This window comes from Pezoporus wallicus, unplaced genomic scaffold (genome assembly GCF_028554395.1).
Source record: "Pezoporus wallicus isolate ANWC-B61680 ecotype Strahan unplaced genomic scaffold, APGP_CSIRO_Pwel_v1 contig_8013, whole genome shotgun sequence".
NCBI lineage: Eukaryota > Metazoa > Chordata > Aves > Psittaciformes > Psittacidae > Pezoporus > Pezoporus wallicus.
The window spans coordinates 972,835-993,818 of NW_026636761.1; the positions used below are offsets into that span (position 1 = coordinate 972,835).

General features: G+C 41.9%; 1 protein-coding gene across 4 annotated transcripts in view; it reads left to right on the plus strand.

Moving 5' to 3' along the window:
- NUP214 (nucleoporin 214) overlaps window positions 1–20,984 on the plus strand; it is a 43,708-nt gene that overhangs the window by 7,369 nt on the left and 15,355 nt on the right. For all 4 annotated transcript variants that reach the window (XM_057401554.1, XM_057401557.1, XM_057401555.1 and 1 more), the window contains exons 11-28: window positions 1,343–1,504; window positions 2,571–3,027; window positions 4,387–4,562; window positions 5,222–5,313; window positions 5,875–5,964; window positions 6,307–6,456; window positions 6,694–6,852; window positions 8,988–9,091; window positions 9,611–9,793; window positions 10,278–10,363; window positions 10,465–10,548; window positions 10,879–11,115; window positions 11,860–12,021; window positions 12,920–13,028; window positions 16,170–16,245; window positions 16,945–17,053; window positions 18,211–18,316; window positions 19,976–20,049. In XM_057401554.1, the coding sequence (XP_057257537.1) occupies window positions 1,343–1,504; window positions 2,571–3,027; window positions 4,387–4,562; window positions 5,222–5,313; window positions 5,875–5,964; window positions 6,307–6,456; window positions 6,694–6,852; window positions 8,988–9,091; window positions 9,611–9,793; window positions 10,278–10,363; window positions 10,465–10,548; window positions 10,879–11,115; window positions 11,860–12,021; window positions 12,920–13,028; window positions 16,170–16,245; window positions 16,945–17,053; window positions 18,211–18,316; window positions 19,976–20,049 (2,616 nt within the window). The remainder of the gene's footprint in view (window positions 1–1,342; window positions 1,505–2,570; window positions 3,028–4,386; window positions 4,563–5,221; window positions 5,314–5,874; window positions 5,965–6,306; window positions 6,457–6,693; window positions 6,853–8,987; window positions 9,092–9,610; window positions 9,794–10,277; window positions 10,364–10,464; window positions 10,549–10,878; window positions 11,116–11,859; window positions 12,022–12,919; window positions 13,029–16,169; window positions 16,246–16,944; window positions 17,054–18,210; window positions 18,317–19,975; window positions 20,050–20,984) is intronic.

Consider the following 20,984-nt stretch of genomic DNA (forward strand, 5'->3'; position numbering starts at 1 on the left):
AGCACCTTTGTCAGAGGTTGAAGCTGGAGGTACATCTGAACCATTGCATTGTACCTTAGTGAATTCTGAAAACTCTCTCTTGAAACTTAGAGACAGGTTGAAATAGAGATGCCTTCAGGCAGAGTGGAAGGTACTGCAGTCAGGAGTTCCTGAAGAGCACAGGAGGATGCCAGTTAACTGAGAACTTTACCTGAATGAAAACCTACGGTAGGGAATTGAGGTCAACCTTTGTACTTGAATGCCAAGTTGAATTTGAAGCATTTTCTTTGTTAGTCTGTACAATTATTGGATTAAGAAACTTGTCAGGACAGATATTTTAAAGCCCAGGTTGTGCTGCCCTAGGAGTTTTTAGAAAGGTTTTTGGAGAAGCTTTGCTAACGCATTGTCTGTGTTCTCAGAGTGAAGTCAGCTCAGGTTTTGGCTACACATTAATTGGCTTTGCACTTCACTGCAAGGTTGGATTGCAAAGAAACTCATTTGTCCTGGAGCTTGTTCCCGTGTGGAAACTGGCCTTCCCTAGCATGCTTTTCGTGAAGAACCAATAGCTAGAGAAACATGGCCACCCACTGCACTGCCTAACAAAGCACTGTGATTACAGCAGATTTTTCCTGCATGCTGGATTTGTTGGGATATTTTGTTTAATTTAGCACAGTTAAACCATTGCAGATTTTTTTATTTCTGTATTGCAGTATCTGTAATATATTCTATATAATATTACAGGTATTATTTATTTATTCATAGAAATATAGGAAATGATCTGGGGCCTTTAACTATGCTGAGGCTATTTGAACTGAAGATTCTTAGGCTCAAAGCTGCAGCTGCACGAAACACAGATATTTTATATCAGAGGTTCAGATCATCAGGGTGATTGCTTGATGTTGGCTTTCTTTAAAGTTAAAAAGCTGTGAGTCTCTCTGTACTTTATGTACATGAATATTAATGATGTGACTGGACCCAGTGGAATGTGGGGATTGCTGAAGGGCAGAGAGGATTGAAGGAGGGAGCAGCGTATAGGTGAAGAAAAAGGTGCTTCAAGATATGAAAAAGCTTGGCATTGGAATTCATGGGCGAAAGTTTGGTTTTGTCATTCAGGAGGTGGCATTTGATTGTCAAAATAACCCTTCATCTATGAATTTATGAATCACGAAGTCAGGAATAGGAAGGAGTAAAGAAGGGAAAAAGAGAATTGGGCATTCACAGAGAAGCAAGGGAACAAAGACGCAAGTGAAAGCAAGAAGGGCCGTATGTAAGAAATAAGGTGCTAAGCAAATCACCTGAAGGTGCCAGTAGGAGCAGAGCAGGAAAGTGTGGCTGCAGGACTTACATGTGTGATTTCTGGCAGGTGACGAGAAGACCCTTCCTCCAGCTCCAGTTCTGATCCTGCTCTCTACGGATGGTGTGCTCTGCCCGTTCTACATGATCAATCAAAACCCGGGGGTTAGATCACTGATTGTGACCCCAGAGCCATTGATGTTAGTAGGGGAGAGAGTTCCAAAGTCAGCAGGTAGGTGCTTCGGTGGGTTAGGAGAGCATTTGTCTTTGTAGATCTTTGTCATCTTCATTGGTAAGTTTGGTAGACAGACATGTATGTGGTCACAGAAAATATATTTCATTCTTTATAATGGTAATGGGGAGCAGTTCTTGGGTGTTTTGTGCTCCCAGGACTGTTCTGTGAATCAGTGTGAAATTACCTAGTCCTGTTCATTATTCAGGATGTTGAGTACTTTGCAGACTGTGCACGTAGACTCTGTTCTGCAATCAATCTTTGGAGAACAGGGCCAAAGCAATTCTAAGAGGCGCTTTGCCCAGCTTTGGGGTGTATGACTGGAACTGCAGCAGTGGCTGCAGGCTCTGCTTGGGGACAAGGATCAAGCACTGAGCATGATCTTTATGTTACGGAGGGGTGATGGTTGTCCTCTACATGTTTTGCTATAGGAAGCCATGGTATGAACTAAAGTTTTGGCTGCAGCAAAAGCTTATTTAAACAGCAGGTTTCTGCAGCACTGAAAATTCTGTTTGCAGGTGAGGAGTAGTAGTTTTATCTGAGTTATATATGTGCTGCTGTATGCACTGTGAAGTAGGCAGTTTCCTGTGCTGGGTTAGGCAGATAAGGTGATTGTTTTGCTTGTTTGCATGCATGCAGTAGTAATTGCAAACTGACCATTTTCTTCCCTAAACCCAAATTTGCTTCTCGTTCCTCAAACAGAATGCTTTTGTTTGGCAGCCTGCCTCTCTGCAGCACTGTCTGACTTGTGTGCTAACAGCCTGTTTTATATAAGGTGGCAGGAGAAGGGTGAAGCCTTTTCACAGGAAATTCCAGAAAACATTAATCTGGGCAGACAGTAGTATTGATTTTGAGTTGGACTTTGTGCAGTTTCTGTATCACTTATTCTGTTTTGGGGCTGGAAGCCTGGCTCTGCCATTTCTCTTCCTCAGTGTAACTGTCTGTCCAGCTAGTGAGGTGTGGTGCTGAGCTGTCCCCATCAGATAGCATTTGGCCTTACAATGCCTTCTGCCATTAGTCAGTGCAGCTGTATGAGTCTCTTCCTTTCCCATTTGTCTTTCTGCAGGAAGTACTGCCACAACTCCAACCACTCCTCCAACTTCTTCAAAGCCTGACACAGCACCAGGGGTTGCTCCTGCTGCGCCTGCCTCAAGTCAGGCTCCTGCAGCAGGTGGAGCAGCTGCTTTTTCCTTCATGCCTTCAACTGTGAAGATGCCCGGCTCTACAGGCAGTGATCCTCCACCTTACCCCTTTGCCGGTGAAGCCTCCAAGCAAGCCCCGACTCCCAGTCTGACTGGAGCAGCAACATTCTCTTTCTCCTCTGCTTCTCCTAAGTCATCCGTGACCCCTGCTGCTTCTGTAGCCACTACTACAACTACTGCCACCTCCTTTTCATTTGGATCCATGAACTTCAAACCAGCTGCAGAGAGCTCACCAGGGCCACCTCTCTCCACACCACCTGTTGCACAGAAGACCACTTTTGCCACTTCGGCTTCTTCAGTCAAAGTGAACCTCAATGAGAAGTAAATAGATGCAGTAGTTAATGCAGTGGTTGCATATTTGTTAAATTGCTCCAGGCACGGAGTGTGTGGTAGTTCTGAAGATGGTTTCTGGCTTTTTGCCTCACAGCTGTTTCCCATGCTTCCAAGAAAGCACTGAGGAAGCCTCTCTTTATCTGAGTCATAGGACTCTGGAAACCCTCCGTGCACACAGTGATAGAGGTTATGTTCAGGGGCAAAATAATAGTCAAGGGATAATGCAAAAAATTAGACTGACTGTTTGCCAAATTGTCAGAGACCTGTTTTTTTCAGGCATCAAACAGTAATTCCATGCCTTAGTTTGATGCAAATTATGTTTAAAGACTCCTGGAGAACACTGGGCTTTGAAATCCTTTATGTCTGGGCCTGGTTTAGTGTGGTGGTGATAGCACATGCTTCTTTGAGTGTTTGTTGAAGGTTCCTTACCCCTAATCTAAAGAGCAACTCGCAGAGCTGAGAGGAAGCTGTACCCGTAGCTGGCTGATTTCTACTCCCATGGTCAGTAGAGAAGGTGCCAGACCTGATTTTGTTCTTCAGTGGGTGCTTGTCACTGACCATAGGATCCGAAAACTTCAAAGCCTGTTCATGCCAACTGAAAGCAAACTAATCTTGATTACAGACTGTGCAGAATGAATTTGGGTGATGAGTGTTCATATACCCACTCTTCCCTCCAGCTCCTGAGACTTGCTCTCTGTTTTCGGAAAGAATGGTTTAAAACACAGCTTTGCTAATTGGACTTGCTTTCTAGGGAGGGAAATTTCCATGTAAATGCATTGTAAGAAATTCCTGATGCTTTAAAGGATTATTTTTTTAATTAGGAAAATCTTAACTGCACCAGGATCTGATGGTGGCTCTTAATGGCTTTTTGAATTCTATATTTTGTGTATAAAGCAAATGATACGCTTGTGAATTGGCTGAATATTTAAATTGGCTGCCTTGAGGAGCTGAGTTTGCAGATGAGTAGAAATTCATAGTTTGCAGGGTTTCTTTGAGCCTTGCTGCATGGATGACACTAAAGACAGCTCAGATTTGCTATAATTGGTGCTTTGGTGAAAAACTACGAGGTGCATTTTGAAGCAGGAGGGTACTTTTTGTGGCATTTAACTTTTGCTCACTGGGTGGGTCTATGGTAGCAGCCTTTGTGGTACCACATATTCAGAAATGATCCTGAATGGCTCCTTCCTGATATTACCAGAAGCTACACTTGTAATGCTGTATCTGGAGCTTGAATTTTTTGCTGATCCCAGAGGATGCCAACTCATTAGAACCTAGTGCCTCATTTTGGATGGAGGGAAACAGCCAGGACCAGTTCAGAGCTGAAAGATGTTCTGCTTTTCATTGCAGGTTCACTGCTGTAGACACCTCTTCTCCCACTAGCAGCAGTGGTCAGTGCACTTCCCCAATGTTTTCATTCTCCAGCACTTCAAAAACTGCTTCTGGAGCTCCTCTGAGCCAGTCCACCCCCCCTGCAGCTTCTCCCACCACACCACTGAAGGCTTCGACACCTGTGCCTGCTGCAGGTAGGATTCTGATGCATGTTGTTGGGCGTAATGCACTGTAAGCAATGTTCTGAAAGTTTTAGGACATAATGAGCTTTGTTTGGCTTCTTTCTTGTTTTTCCTGCTGCCCTTATTGATGCAGTGAACCTCCTGATCTGCACACTGTAACGATGGGATGGATTTAGTGCTGAAACAGAGAAGTTTGGCCATTCGCATTTGCTGCTCCCTAGAGAGCCAGATGTGAAATGAACATATTCAGCTGCTTAAGTTCATCCACAAGTTCTGGCACTTTCAGTGATCTGTAATGCAACTCTGATTAGGAATGTTTCTGAGCAGTCACACAAATCAGTGCCTTATCTTGCATCTTGATCAGAAATGAGTTTAAATTAGATCACACTTGTTTGTTAGCAGAATAATATTCAATCTCAGAGGATCCTGTGACCATATTGAGGGTCCTTCAGGAATGTTAGAGCCACATGCTGGAGAGTGACAATTGTTATTGTTAGCAGGGAAGTTGAATGGGATTAAAACAGCACCTAAGGAAGGTGTGTTCTTGCACTAGGGCCATACTACCGTTGCTTTTGGATTTGACAGTGGCTATTATAGCTTTGTGTGATCGCAGCCTTTTTTTCTCAAGCTTTGTATAAGTTCATAATTTACTGTTTCTCTTTAAATTCCAGTGTCACGTCCTGCTCAAAACATGCTTTCCACTTCTTCAGTACAGAAGACAGCCAAAATCACCCCTTCTGCAGCAAAGCCAAGCTCTACTCAGGTAATGGGAACTTGAGTGGACTCTTTAGAGGCTGAATGTTTTACATGTCCTGTGAGTCACTTAGAATTCATTGAACTGAACGACTGTCCTTAGGTCAAAGAATTAGCTGACTTTAGACATTAAAATAGTAGCAAATCTGTGGGACTAAATCCATGTTTTATGCAGGTCTTTGGGAGCTGTGTTTTGGTGTATGTTGTCATAATCACAGTAACAGAAACTAATTCTTCTTGTTGGTATGGAAATGAGGTTTCACAGCTTTCCTAGCTAGTAAGCAGTCAAGAGTTGCCCTGACTGGCTATTAAGAGAGACATGGATATTAAAAGCAAAGCACTAATACAGAGCAGCCCACAAAGACTTTGTTTGCTTCCATAAAGCTTTAGCCATGTATCCCCAGGTAGCCTATGGTCCTACTTCAAATGTGAACATATCAGTCTTAGTCTGTGAAACTAGTCTGAATGGAGTTTCTAACATCAGGCCTCTTGATATTCTGAGCTCCCTGTTTCTAAGGATATATCCCTAATACTGTATTTTTTGTTTGTGTGGGTTTTTTTTCTTTTTTAGGGCAAATCATCAGTCCCCAACACAGCTCTAGATAAACAGGCCCACCAGTGGAAGGATTCAGACCCTGTCATAGCAGGAATCAGAGAGGAGGTGAGATTTCCAACCAGTTCTCTTAATTTTGGAAGCTGTAAGACCACAGACGCTTCAGCTCACCTGTGATCTGGTGGTGTCTGTCAGTAGTTTAGGAATCAGAATGGCAATTTTTCCCAAGTTAATCAGCCTGGTTTGTAATTGCTGTTTGTGTGTCCTGTTCAGTCATCTTTAATTTCAGCCACTGTGCTGGAAAAATGGAGTCTTTTCCCTGTTAATGTTCAAGAATAATTTCTTGCTTTGGCTGCAAAACAGCCAGTGTTTACTGTGTGATGTCCAAGAGCTGTGACATTTGTTCTAGTCCCTGCAGTGTTTCAGTGGTTGCACTTACTTCCTCTGTAGATTGCACATTTTCAAAAGGAAATGGAGGAACTGAAGGCCCGGACTTCCAAAGTCTGTTTCCAGGTTGGTACGCCAGAGGAAATGAAGATGTTGCGAACTGAGTCGGATGATCTTCACACTTTCCTCTTGGAAATTAAGGAGACAACAGAGGTGAGCAGAGTATCTTCAAACTGTTTAGCTCCTCAGCAGTGACTGTTCCTCTCCTGATGTTCCTATTTGACCTGCTAGAGCTGAAATGATGTAGATGGAGCATCTGACTGTGCTGCTTTAATGTGGGGGTAACATCTGCGTTTGTGCTTTCAGGCAGACCCTTGCAGAAGCCCCTGTGCTAGAGATGGCAATTAAAAATAGTTACTTTGAACCTTGTTCCATCTGTTCCATTTGCAGTCACTTCATGGAGATATTTGTATTCTGAAGACAACCTTGCTGGAGGGATTTGCAGGGGTAGAAGAGGCTAGAGAGCAGAACAAGCGGAATCATAGCTCGGGCTATCTACACTTGCTCTATAAGAAACCTTTGGATCCCAAGAGTGAAGCACAGCTTCAGGTATGAAGTGTGTCAGCCAACTTCTAATCTAGAGTTTGAAATAAAATAAAACTGAGGCTTGTGTAAGTGCCCAGCAGTTTTGGTCTCCTGTACATATTTATTGTTTCAGCGGGCCTATTAAAAGTGGGATGAGCTTTGTTTTCCATGAGTTTGCAAGATATGCTGAAAATCCTCTCCTGAAGTTCCTCTGTGTTGTTGCCGTTTGCAGTGATGACTCAAAACTGCTGAAAGGCAGTAGTTCACCTGAGATCCAAGTCTATTCTAAGCTTAGAATGTGACTCTTGACATCCTGTTCCTTCTCAGCCCGTAGTGTTTGCTCAGGGATTTCACTTAAATGAGTACTTTTTTTCCCCAACACTTTGTAGAAGAGTTCTTAGAATTATTTTTATCTTCAGCAAGTGCCTTGTGGAACAATTTGATGATTTATTATGACTTACAGAATTGTGTAGTTAATTTCATGGATGGCAGAACATAAAGCTAAATGATATTCTAAAAGCTGGGGCACAAAGGCAAATAACCAGCAGCACATAAAGAGGCTTTCAAAAGCATGAAAGAAACTAGGGGTGAAGCACTCTTGCAGCTCGTGATGAAAGGGCTATTTAACCCTAAGCAGAATAGAGTGAATGTGCCTTACAGATGATACTTGGTTTTGAGGGGAACTTACTAGTATATAAAAGATCTTTGACTAGCAGGCTGAAAACATAATTGAATGTCATCTTTATTACAGTAGGTATGAAGAGCTTGCACGCAGTTACTAGAAATCAGCCAATATGAAGTAATTTCTTTTAGGCCTGATCTCTAATCTTCACCTGGATTCTGTAGAGTGATTCTTAGTCTTAATTGTATGCCTGCTTTGATGTCCAGTATGTCTCTGTGACATTTCAAGCTTATGCTCATGACTTCAGTGAGGTGACAGCCTTGAAATTAGTGTTTTACTGATCTAGAGAGAGGATCATGAGGAAAGAGTAACAGTGAGAGAAGTGGAAGTGGATTGGAATGTATGGAGAGAGCTGTCAGGTCAACTTTTGGAAAGTGTAGGAGAAAGACGCCTCTAGTCTGACTCTTAAACCTTGTTCAGTCTACATCCCCATGCTCCTGGGTGATAAAAGCTCACTTAGTTAACTTCATGTATTGGTTTTCAGTGATCCTGGGGCTTTTCTGATGTCCAGCCATATTGATTTGCTGTCCTGAGAGTGACTGCTATATAACACTCCTAGTTGCTGGGGAGAGGAAACCTGTGCTTGGTAGTGTGTAACAGCCCACAGTAGGACTGGATTTGGTTACAGCTTGAGTATGTCACATTAGAATTTCATGCTCTATCTTGAGAACAGTTGCAGTGGAATTTTTCCCAAGCTGTGTTACTTGGCTGCTTCATCGTTGTATTTCAGCGAGCATTCTGTTGGGATGAGCTGAAACCAACTGCAGTTTCCATTTCCACTGTACGAGATCGGAGTTCAAGACATGTTCATGCCATGACAGGCTGGAGGGATGACAGTAATAAGACTGAACACTGGTTTTGTTTAGGGAGCAGGGCTTGTAGCCAGAGGTCTCTGGTTGAGTTGTGCAACTCTGTGGTCGTGGATAAGTCACTTTACTTTTTCTGTGCCCTTTTTTCTTTCCTACCTATAAAAATCAAGTTAATTCCTTGCCTTAATGTGGGAGTTATGAGCATTTGTGAGTATTTTCATGAATCATGGTCTGTGAATGCTGGTATCCTAGAGCCATGTGAATAGCCTGCAATGCTTTGAACACCTATAATTGTTGGAAGTTTCAACACTGTAAAATGGGAGCAAATGAATCATGTTCTGCGAATGAGATTTGAAATAAGGTTTGTTTTGTATAATGCCTGATGTTTGTAAAACCCTTTCTGCAAGGACCTGGCAACGTTTTGAAAACATTATGGAAAGTATTATTTCCAGCTGAGAGCTGGAATAAAATGTCCTGTGAGTGCTCCAGCCATTGATAAGTGGATTTTCACCATGTTGGGTTCTGTTGTGCTGGTAAAACTTTCCAGGCAGAAATATGGGAAAGTGCTGCATGGCTTGGGCCGGATGAGCTTAAAGAGTCTTCAACTTCTTCATCTGAAACTGAGATTTCTGAAGTGAATGAAAAGCTGACTTTGTTTTGCATGGTAGGAAATTCGGCGCTTGCACCAGTACGTGAAGTTTGCTGTTCAGGATGTGAATGATGTTCTGGATTTGGAGTGGGACCGGCACCTGGAACAGAAGAAAAAGCAGAAGTGAGTAACTGAAACTGGAATACAGAACAAGGAACTTGTCAGTGAACGTGGCGTTATTCTCGAATCAAACAGACAAAAACCCTTTTCTGTTTAACAGTATGATCTTTTACAAGGCATCTAGGAATGAAGCGTGACTGAGACACCTAATGGGAGCTATAGGTTCAGGCTGTTTGGCTTCATGCATGCTACAAGCTCTGCATCTTTGTGTACAGCGTAAATAGTGCTTATAGAAAAAAATGTAAGCTTTGTAGAAACCATTCATTGGTGGTAGCTGCTGAAACCTTTCTAATAAGTAAAACATCTGAAATTAAATGAGGTAAACTAATAAACTTGCAGCATATCCAAAGGAGAAATACATATTTGAGATGAACTGAACTGCTTTGGTGTCCAAAGCAAGGCACGTTGGATCTCATGGAGTTTAAGTAGCTAGTACCACTAAACTACTTTGTGTATGCATGCCTGCTTGTGGCCAGATAATAGAGTGGTCCTTATCCCTGTCTCTTGATCTGGTGTCTTAAGGCGTCTCATAGTTCCTGAGAGGGAGACCTTGTTTAACACCCTGGCTAATAACCGGGAAATAATTAACCAGCAGAGGAAGAGACTAAACCAGCTCATAAACAGCCTGCAGCAGCTCCGACTTTATAATCAGACATCTCAGTGGAGTGTTCCCAGTGATACATCTTCTCTTAGCAGTGCTCAAAGGTATGTGAAACACAAGTTCCTGGGTAGTGTTGACACTCCTTCTCTCTTTCCTCCAGCAATATGCAAGGGTGCATCTTCCAAAGAGTGCTGTTTGTGGATGTGGTATTGGAAACAGGATGTCCTAAAAGTCATACTAAATTATGCCCATGTAATAGAGAAGCTCATGGGTTATGTTGTGTGGTTCACTCTTTGATGCTTATCAGAAATTTCCCCTACAAGTTACAATTTTTATGGTAAACAGGACAATAAAGCCTCCTACCTCAGGGTACTGCTGGCTGTCTGAATTCAGGGGAGGAAGAAGAGAATGGCTCTTAGAGTTCCAAAATAAAGATGCATTTATTTAAATAGCAAAGTATCTAGAGGTGCCAGTTGCTCTTGTAGATAAACTAATGGTTCCAGTGCCTCCTTTTGTCCCCCTTTTGTTTCTGACTGGGTTGGTTTCTTTCTGCTGATCATGGTTTTTCACTGCTCTGTCTTGTCCCAGTTTTGACAGTGACCTTGAAAGCCTGCGCAATGCCTTGTTGAAAACTACCTTGGAATCACATGCCAAACCTCTGCCTAAAGTACCTGGTAATTTATTCTTTTTTCCTGCATTCACACCATAAATGTGAATCACTTTGGTTTTGGCTTGCAGTTTGATTATAGGCTAATAGCTGTCTTTGCTTTTCCAGCTAAGTTATCCACTGTGAAACAGGCACAGCTGAGGAATTTCCTAGCCAAGAGAAAGACTCCACCAATTAGGTCTACAGCTCCAGGTAAACCTTTAGTTGCCATAGAAGTCTGAAATCCTTTCCAGGAGGGTGACCTACCAGCTGTGGGAATCAGTCCTGAAATTACCTTTTGGATTCTAGCTCCTCAATCCCTATTTTTCATTTCCTGTTCCCTTATCAGCTGTCAGTAAGTTTCCTTCAGTTACTGTCTTATCAAAGACATCTTTTTGTCACAGTTAAGAATCCTGTCAATGCAGGATTAAAACAAGCCAGTAGAAGAGCACCCTAAGATAGAATGTCTCTGTTTTGGCCGTTAGGCTGGATGGTTCCCTCAACTTTTAACACATACATGTGATTTTGTTTCTGATATTGCAGCGAGTTTATCCCGATCTGCCTTCTTATCCACAAGATATTATGAAGATTTGGATGAAGTCAGTTCAACATCCTCAGTTTCCCAGTCACTGGAGAATGATGATTCACAGGCAGTGGATCAGGAAGAAGAGGCTGCTCCAGTCCAAGTCCCTCGTCATGCTCCTGTGGTCCGTACTCCCTCTATCCAGCCTGGTTTGATGGCACAGTCTCCATCCTTTGGGAAGCAGCAGCTCTCCCTGGGTACTTTGCGTGAGTTGTTTTTGCGGTGTCTCTCCCCTGTCCTGCACGTTTATCTCAGTATCTTTAACCACTGTGTCCATTGCCAGTGCTTCAGGTCCTGGAGAAATGAGGCTGCAGCATGCAGGTTTACATTGCCAGGTTTTTAGAAGCAGTTAGCAGACAGGCGTTGTAACCTCATGAACTTGACCTGAAAGCACTAAAATGTCTTGACTTATTGGCTGTGTTTTTCTGATAGCCTGTTTCTTTCAGCTAGTACTGACCATAGGTAGCATTGTCTTCCTTTAGTAACTTGCCTTAGGTGTATGCCATTATTTCTTTAAATAACGCCTAAAGACCAGGACACTGAAGTACTACTACATTTGGTTGGTGTGGCCAGAGTTAGGAGTTCTGAGCCCAGTGAGTCACAGTAAGAATTAAATTTGTATACTGTCAGTTTTCCTTGTGTGAGAGATCTTTTTATATTTTCAATCTCTGTATCCAGAGAGAAAGATATGGTGTCAGCAGACGTGTCTGTAACGGCAAACTGGAAGTCATTGAAATAATAACTATTGAGACTTCCTTGCTTGATTCATTGGGATATACAGAAACTGCCAGGGACAGATTGTGTTGATTGTTTAAAAGCCCTGCAGTCTTGCCAGAAGGAAGCTGTGTGCTTAGAGGAAGTGTAATTCAGCAAAGGCTTTCAAGTGTCTCTGATCTATAGAGTTATAATGAACTGTAATATTTTTGTTTGCTTGTTTTTAGTGTCTACATCTCCAAACCGAATCATACCGCAAGGGGCAGATAGTACGATGCTTGCAACAAAGACTGTGAAACACGGAGCCCCTGCTCCCACTGTCACTGTTCCAGCACCACAAGCAGCTGCTGCTGCAGCTCTTCGGAGGCAGATGGCTAACCAGTCCCCAGGTAAAAGGATGGCTAATTGCCTAAGTGATCTCTGAGCAGTTGAATGTGGCTTTCACAAGAATTTATCACTCTCAGAGGAGAAGGTCATCAAAGAAAATGTGACACAGATCTGTATTTGTTGCACCTCTGAGTTATCCAGTGTTTCTTTGTCTTCCTTCTTCCTTTAAGCCTGAGAAACTCCCACCTTGGGTTTCTTCATACCCCTACTCATCTGTGCAGTGGCAGAAATGTCGATAACTCTCAGGAGATCTTAGAGTAGCAATTGATCTGTGTGCCAGAAACTGCTGGAGAGGCACTGGCCTCTATTAATAACTGCTCATTATTAGCTAGGCAATTAAAGATCTGAACTGTAAAACAATTTTAATATTGAAAAGCTGAAGGTGAACTATTGAATTAAGCCTTGAATCTGCTTGTAAGGTTTTGAGTTGACAGGAGAAAGGTTTCCCAATTTAAGTTCTTCTTGTTTGGTTCTAAACAACACTGCAGCATTGGTGTAGAAAAGAAACAAAATTCAGTTACTAGTAGTTTATTTTCCGTGCCCAAAGAGAGCTTAAGTGTAGGAAATGGACTAGTGATATGAATTCTGGTGGAGGCCAGGTGTAACTACACAGGCCATGTCTGTAAGCCTGGGATGTTGCAATGTGGGTAAGGAAAAATTTGTAAGAATAAATAGGTTTGGTAAACTAACAATGAAAAATGTATCAACTAGATAGAAAGCTCTCTGCTGCTTTGGTGTCCACTAAGAAGGCTGACATACCAAACATTTTGGGCCAGCTACACCACATACCTTCTAGAAACCTGGATGGGTTTCTTCTGAAGTTACTCATAGGCAACCTATTGAATGAAATGCTTAATATGGAGAACATCTTTATCCGTGTTTTTTTCCTTTTCCTTAAAGCTGTAAGCACTTCCTTGACTGAATCAACCCTGAAAAACGTACCTCAAGTGGTGAATGTGCGAGAACTCAAGACTAGTGCATTGACTCCAGCTGTCTCTGCAGTCATAGGGTGAGTGGGTGCTCCCCTTCTTTCTGGTAGCTTTGGATAGCACTTGCAGTAGAGCAGGTCTGCCGATGGGGAGCAGTAGTAGTATTTTACATAGTCTGACAATGTAAGACCTAAAGTAGATGCATTTAGAGAAGAGTATTGAGTTTGTTGAATGAAAGGAAGAAATACTTCATTTCCAGGTCATTTAAGGATTTGCTAATGGCTTGTCCTGAACAAATGACAAGACCAGTGTTAACCTCCTTCTCCATTAGTCTGTGAAATGTGTTTTAGTGCTGCCTCTCCTTTTGGGATCCAGTGGTTTCACTGCTAATATGTACTTTGTATCCGGTGCCTCTCCAGTCACTATCTCTGCTCTGCCCTTCTGTGTGGGAAGTGCACCCCTTTGTCACTGAGTGTGGTCTGTGGCCTTAAGCTGTCCAGATGTTGTTCCTTATACTTCATCATCCATTACAGAGAAAAACTTCTCTGGAGTTATGCCTCTTCTGTGTGTCCTCGGATTCACCCGCTGGGGGAGGGAGAACTGTGCTGTGGCTTTTCTGGATATCAGACATCAGAATTTTGACTGAAGGGTTGGGTGTCACTAGGGGCTGATCTTTGGAAAAATACGGAGCTGCGAGTCTGTCTTCCTCACAAGTAAATGATGAATGTTGCCTTTAGCATTTAACCTTGAATTTGTAAAGGCTTCGTGTGAGTTAGCTGTAACACTTGGCTTTCCTACTTCTGTCTCCTACAGACAACAGCCAGCTCAGCTCATTCTAGAGATTTCTGTCTTATCACCAGGCTTTTTCACCAGCCACAGAACTTGTCCCTTTCTCTGTCCTCCTCATGACCTTGAAACTCTTTGCTTGAAGTTCCTACAGTTGCTTAAAACCAAGATAGTGATTGTCCGTTCTGGGGCTGGGGAGGCAAGGTCATCACTGAAAAGTCAGAGCAAAATTGGGCTTCCTGTGTAAATAAAGCAGGAGAAACTCACCACATATATTTGACATGTCCACGTGGAGCTGTAAATGCTTTATCCATGTAACCGTGGGCTATACGTGCAGCTCCTGGAACAATTTCTCTTGTGCATCACTTGTCATTTTCTTACTTTGTGTATACCCTCCATTGTCAAAGAAAAAAAAGTGATTTTTCTTTGATGCAGCTTTTCAAAAAGGGGAACAGAGTCTTGCAGTGCTGGTACTCAGCTGCTGACCTTGACATTTACTTCATGGCTTCTTCTGCATTTTAGTTGGGAAACAGTTTGGGAGCCTTTTGCTATTTTATTTTCTCCTGAAAGTGATGAACTGAGAGGGGGAAGGGCAATGCTACATCTTTTGAAATGAAAATTTGCAGACAGCTCTGCTTGGAAGATTTTGCTAAAAGCAATGTTGTGGCCAGGAAGAGTTCTCCACTCTTAGTTTCATCAGAACTATGATAAGGAAAGTGAACAGTACTGGCTGTACATAGACAAGGACAAAAGCGAGCAGTATGTCTCTTGAGTTAAACTGTAGTTAAAGACCTGTCTTTCAAGTCATTTTAGACTGACAGTATTGATTGATCTCTCTAATTTATAGAGCACCAGCTAGCTTGATATCTTGAAGGCTTTTTACAGTCTTATCTTACAGCTGACCTCATAAAAATGTACCCTCTAAAAAGTCTGCCCGGATGAACCATGCCTGCCAGTCAGGTTCAGCTCTAAAATAAAGAGCATTCACCCAGCAAAGTTAATTCATCTGGTTTTGCTGCTTCAGCCATCCTGGCTCTCTTCTGCTGCTGCAGCACACTCTTTGGGTTGTTAAGCAGTAACGGGTTTTCAGTCGTTATCAGTTGTTCAATGGCCTGTGGTGAGGTGTGTTGGTGGTCCCAGTCCAGTTACTTTATATATATAGTTTCCAGTGTAAAAAAAAAAACCTCTTTCCATAACTGAAGTCAAACCCAACATTTTCATAGCCTTGTCAGAGAAGCTTGGGTTAGGTGGTCTTTATACTGATGAAAAGGTCTCACCTCACATGACTTTCACAGACCTCCTGTTGGTTTATTCTTTGTTCAGGGTGCCTGTGAACTTGAAATTTACAGCTGTGCCTTCCCAGCATGGACTCTTTCCAGTGCTAATCTTGGAGTTTTTCTGGTTTTCTTTACTTTTGCTCTGGGTAGAGGGCAAATCTGGGCCATGCAACAGAGAGAGTGCTCATTGCTGGAAGGAAGGACTTAACAAAGCTGTTGAAGGCACAAAACCCTATCCAAGACCAGATGGCTATGCAAATTTATTGTTCCATGTGTGTATCCCCTTCCTTTGGAACATAGGAAATTTCTGAGTTAGCCCATCTCTGATCAAATAGTAAATGCAGCTTGAGAGTCCTCATGAATTAGGAGATGCACAGCTTCTGATGCCCAGATTCACTTACTGTCTGGGATTTGAACTTAAGCTTCTGGTATTGGTCTTTTAAGCTGCTGAGCCTGGTAAGCCACAGACCTGAGGAGTTGCTAAAACTGGATGGCTCATCCCAAGTTATGGTGGTTTGTTGTGTTAATGGCCCACAGCATGTAAGTAGGATGCTTCATCCCAGAAGTAGCTGCCATTCTGCAGCAATTGTCTGTGGGCTTTGCTATACGATTTATTTCGTGGTTAAAATTCCCAAACCTGTAATGTAGAATATAGGTTAATTTTATCACAGTTCTTGCCATGACTTATTAATGTTTATACTGCACTTCAAAGACACGAAATGCTTCCCCCCCACACCCCCAGCTTTGCCTCCTTGCTCAGCATTCAGAGAGTTGCATGTACTTGTCTGGGCTCCACACTACAAAGGAAGCTTCTTAAATTTGTTATCCACTAGGCATAAAATTGTAATCCCCTTACCTGCTGATTTTTCATCAACTCCCTGTAAAATAGAAGGGCCTGACTCTCTTCAGAGACAAGAGTGTGTGAAGAAGGCTTGATCATTTAAGTCTAGGGCTTTAAGCACATTTGCAGACTTCCTTTGTTAAATGTGGCTGATTCATTTAAGAGGTTTATTCCCTAACCAGATTTGTTAGTTTGGGGTTGTGTGTGGAATCTTTAATAGCGGTGGTTGTTCAAGTGTTCTGGAAGCTGTGCTTTTGAAAGGTGAGGAAGTCCTCTTTTAAACTAGTCATTTAATGTTTGAATTTTTACTTTTGAAGGTCGTCTGTACCTCATTCTGCAGCCCAGGCAGTCCACCAAGTTTTGGCAACTGTTGCTACAAATCAAGCTAAACAGGTATCTTTATAGAACCCTTTCCCTATGGAATAGTGTACCTGCACATGCTCAGCACAGTTTGGGGGTGTAATTGTTGGTGAAGAGGTCATCTAAAAATGTCTCTTCACAGCTTGCCCTGCATTCCTGGCAAACCACTTATTCATCTGTGACCTCGACAGTGTGATACCAGGCACATCTTTGTTATGTCTTGCCTTTTCTTTCTTATGAAGGCTTGCAGCTTTCTAGTGGCCATAGCCTTGCAGCAGTAAGGGTAGCAGCTAACAACAAACAGTATTGGGTAGATACACCAAAATTTCACCAAGAAAACTTGAAAAAGTGCTATGCAATCAAGGGAGAGAGTAGTTTGTCTATGCTTTTGTTCTACTGAAAACATTTCTTACTGGTCTACAAGCTGCTAGGTTTTACATTCACACATCAATAAGAAACGCAGCAGTCTTTGTCCCCTGGAATCACTGAGCTGTTGCCCGTGGAGGCTTACTGGCCTCTGCAAGAGACTTGTTCAAGAAGTTGAGTATTGACCCTGCAGGTAAGTGTTGGGGCATAATGGGCCTCAGATTGAAGAGCACTTCTAAGTGCTAAGCTGCCTTCCTCTGCTTAGTTCTTAAGTCATTGCGTGACTCTCGTGATACCAAACCAATGTCAGAAGGACCTTTGTTAATGGACAGACTGCACTGACCTGAAGTGTAACTGTGTTTTCAGACACCTCTATCAAGCTCACTTAAGGGACAGACTCCACCTTCCTCTGTGTGTGCACCCTGTCCCGTGGCATCTACAGCTGGTCCAGCATCTTCCAGCAATAAAATCTCAGGTAAGTTGTCTTTAGTGGAGATGGAAATAAGGCCTGGGTGTCTCTTGCTACCTATTAGGCTGCACAGTCCAGAGAATGAAGACACTGAGGAAAAAAAAATTGCCTCCACTGAGAGGTTGCTATGCTAATTTTGATGGTGAGAATTTGAAAAACCAAGGTACGGAAGAGCAGGAGGTTTGTTTTGCATCCTGCCCTATGTTTTGTCTCTGTTCCTGCACCTAGAATTCGGTGATAAAATTCCTTGTTCAGAGGGGACTGAGAATGTGTAACCCTTATCAAGAAATGTGGAAAGCACATTTACCAAAGTCTGCTGTGATTTGAAAGCATTGCCATTTTGTTTTTTAAACATGAAAATCATGCTGTTTTCAGACATGCTGGTTTGATTTCTAAGCACACAGCACCTTAGGAGTACCTGAACTAGCTTGAAACGAACAAATTCAGGTACTGGGTCTGTTGAGCACTGAACTTCAAGGCCAGTTCAGGTACTGTGATCAGTTGCACACGGTTTAGAGGCTTCTAAGGAAAGGAGTATACATCATTCAGTGCAAATGGGGGAAGATGAAACACTTAAGGAAAGAAGGAATTGATTTTTAATGTGTATTAGATAATAATGCTTGCACTGGACATGGTTTTATAAGCTTCTTGCATAAATGTCTGAAATCCATCTCTGATCTTCTGTCTGTAATCCATGGATGTAGGTTGCCTCTTAGCCAGGGGTAAGAAGCAGTAAAAATAACTAGAAATCATTTGACTTGGCAAACACTTGTTAAATTTTGGTTTATTGAAAACATCAGCTCCTGAATTTGACAGCACTTCCTTTGTATTTGAACCATGTTTCAATGCGTTGACGAGAGATTTTAACAAGGATTTCTTGATTTTTGTTTAATTTTTTTTGTCAAGATGATGACACCTATCTTTGCTCTCATCTGGTATATATTTTGCCTTAATTCTTTGAAATAATGAATGTGTTCTCTGATCTACCAACAGTAGCAAGAATGTTGCTGTGTATAAATACCAGACCTGGCATAAGTGGCAAAAAGCTTTGTTTCCAGTTGATAAAATTGCTGACTGCATGTGCAAACTGTTCCTTCCTTTTCTGATAGCTAGATGACAAGATGTTTTTTCTCTTTTATAACACTTGTTCTTGTATCTTATAGGACAAGGGACAGTAAAAACAGTTACAGCTGTGACTTCTTCTACCGTGCCATCCATACAAGCAACAACTGCACAGCTTAACAAAGCCTTCTCCTTTTCTTTTGTGGGGTCTGTATAACATTAATATTTCTTTGTAGCTGATATTAAACATGAGTATTGGCTGTTACAAACATTAATATTTCTTTGTAGCTGGTATTAAGCATGAGTATTGGCTGTTAGACCAAGTGTTACTTAAAAGCTGCATAATACTGGAGAATGGCACCTGCAAATGTTAGATTGGGGGGACGTGTTGCACTAGAATTCTTGGAAAAGACCTTCTTGTTTATGGAATCCTACCTGAGTGAGGTCTGAGGGTCTGTGAGAATTTGACACAATATCATGTTCCTTTGAGATTTTTCAGTCTGTAACTTACCAAGAGTGCATAATGGCTGGTTTGCTTTTCAGGTTTATCTAGAGTGGACTAATAAACACATCATACGCTCTGTGTACTGGCATTTCTCATCATTAGATGATGATTTGAGATTAAATTTCCAGTTAGGACTTGAAATTTGTACTGATGGTCAAACTTGCCGAATTATTTATTTCAGTATAACAAATGCCATGTTTTGGCTTGAAAAGTAGTCTGCTCATGAAGGTGACTAGGGAGTCCCCAAGCCATCTGGTGATTTCTGTTACATAACAGTAACACAAAACAAGGTATATGTTACGAACATGCAGTTATTCTGAAATCTCTCTTATAGAGTGTTTTTTCTTTTCAGTGATGACAGAAATATTTCTTTGATCATATCTCATGTTTGGGGGAGAAGGATGACTCCTTAGAAATGATTGTTTGAAATTCTGCATGTTTACCTGTCTGTTACTCAATTGAATTTCTCATTATGAAGTGGCTAATATTAAATGTTTCAAAACACTCACACTTTAAAATAGCTGATTTCTTTCAGTCTTAACTATTTCTCTGCCAATTGGTCAAGTGGATGTTACCCAAATGCCTTGCTGTGCTCTTCACAGGGCTAAAAGAGTCCTTTTGAGAGATGGAAATTCAGATTCAAAGTACAAACAGACCCAGCCTTTGTCCCAGGCTGCAGGGCCTCAGTCTATAAATCATATGCTAAATACAGTGCCGTTGTCAGTCCTGTCTGTTACACATCCTGAATTCTTCATCAGCAGCTGGTCTTTGAGAATCAGAGAAAGTTTAAAAAGCCACAGGGAATGAAGGTCTCTGGAGGACCCCAGTGCTCATTTTGACAGATTACAGTTTTTTTGCAAGACAGTATTTTTAGTGTGAAACAGTCATGGAAACTTTTAATACCTGAATTGCTATGAGTGATCTCCTTTTTGACAGGTGGTAGTATCCAGTTATTCCCTATTGTACACACACTGTCTCTTAGCTTTTAGCTCTTTTAAAGTCTAATTGCCACTGTGGCTTCTGCTCTCACTAGTCTCTGAAAAGCAGTTAGGACTTGGTGCATGGTGTTCTGCTTAGCTGAATGGGGAGGGAATACACAGCAGAATAGAAAGAATTTGGGAGGATGAGGGGTGGTCAAAAGAACTTTGACTCTTTAACCCTCTAGAAGGGTTACAAATAGGAGACAAATAGAGCCCAGTCATGCTTCTCTCTGTTTAGTTGTTGGAGAAACTGTTCTCGTGCCTGAGCGTTGTACAAGTCTGTACTGGAAATCCGAGTCTCAGAGTTGTGTTAATCATGGGGTTGGAAGTTTCACCCCTTTGAGCTAAGTGTCATTCTTTCCCTTTCTCCTTTCCTTCTAGGTCTGGATTTAATTTTAGTGTTGTCACATCAGCTGCTTCATCACCGACACTGCCCAGCCTGGCTTCATCACAAGGTTAGTTTGGAAGAGTGTGCAAACAATATCTCTTCACTGCTAAGAGAATGCTTACTCTTCCTAATTTGTGTGGTTCTTGTTTTATGTTGTAGTTCTATTATTAAAATTGCAGTAGCTGCAGTAACATTACATATATATGCTGGATTATGCCCTGTAATGCACAGAAATCTAGGCCCACCTGCCTTTTAACTAAAAGTAAGCAAAATACTTGCTGCCAAGAACATCTAGGAGGGACTGGTTTATGAAAAGGATAACATCTGTAGTCATTTCCTCTGTTGTCTTTAATCTGTAGATTTGAAGTTGCCAAGGTGGTCTGATGCAGCAAGCTGTCATTAAGTGGAATGAGCTTTTAGTAATGGGAGGGGAATGCTTGGGATGGCATTGTGTTGCTTCTGAAATTGAGTTGACAACATATAGTCCTCTTTTCCTTTTCATAGGCAGACAATACGTGGTTTGTCTGGAAAAAGGGGACTGATACATCTGTTTTATAGTATTATTGAGGATTTCTGCCTCAAATATCAGTCTTGCAAAAGAGATTGGATGGTCAAAAAGTCATTTCCAGTATTACTGGTTACTTTAATAAGAGATACTACCTCTTCTTACAAATCTTGACTTGTTTCTATCCTTAGAGCATCACAGCCACAGCTATGCTACTAGTACTCTCTTGGCCTTAAGCAGAGAGAATGAACTTGGCTTAAAACTTGAAGATTTGGTTAATGTAAAAGCTTAAGTAAATAACACTGATTAAAAGAGCAGTGGGAGGTGCAGGAGACAGACTTGTAAACCACAGCATTGTGCGAGGGCAGTTACTGCATGCTGCTCTGTGAAATGGTAGGAGCACCTTTGCCTGTGTTAGCTGGTGATGGAAAAAGAACAGAAGAAATTTCAGTGCCTCAGGAAGAAACAAATGCTACATTATTCAGTATCAGTAACTA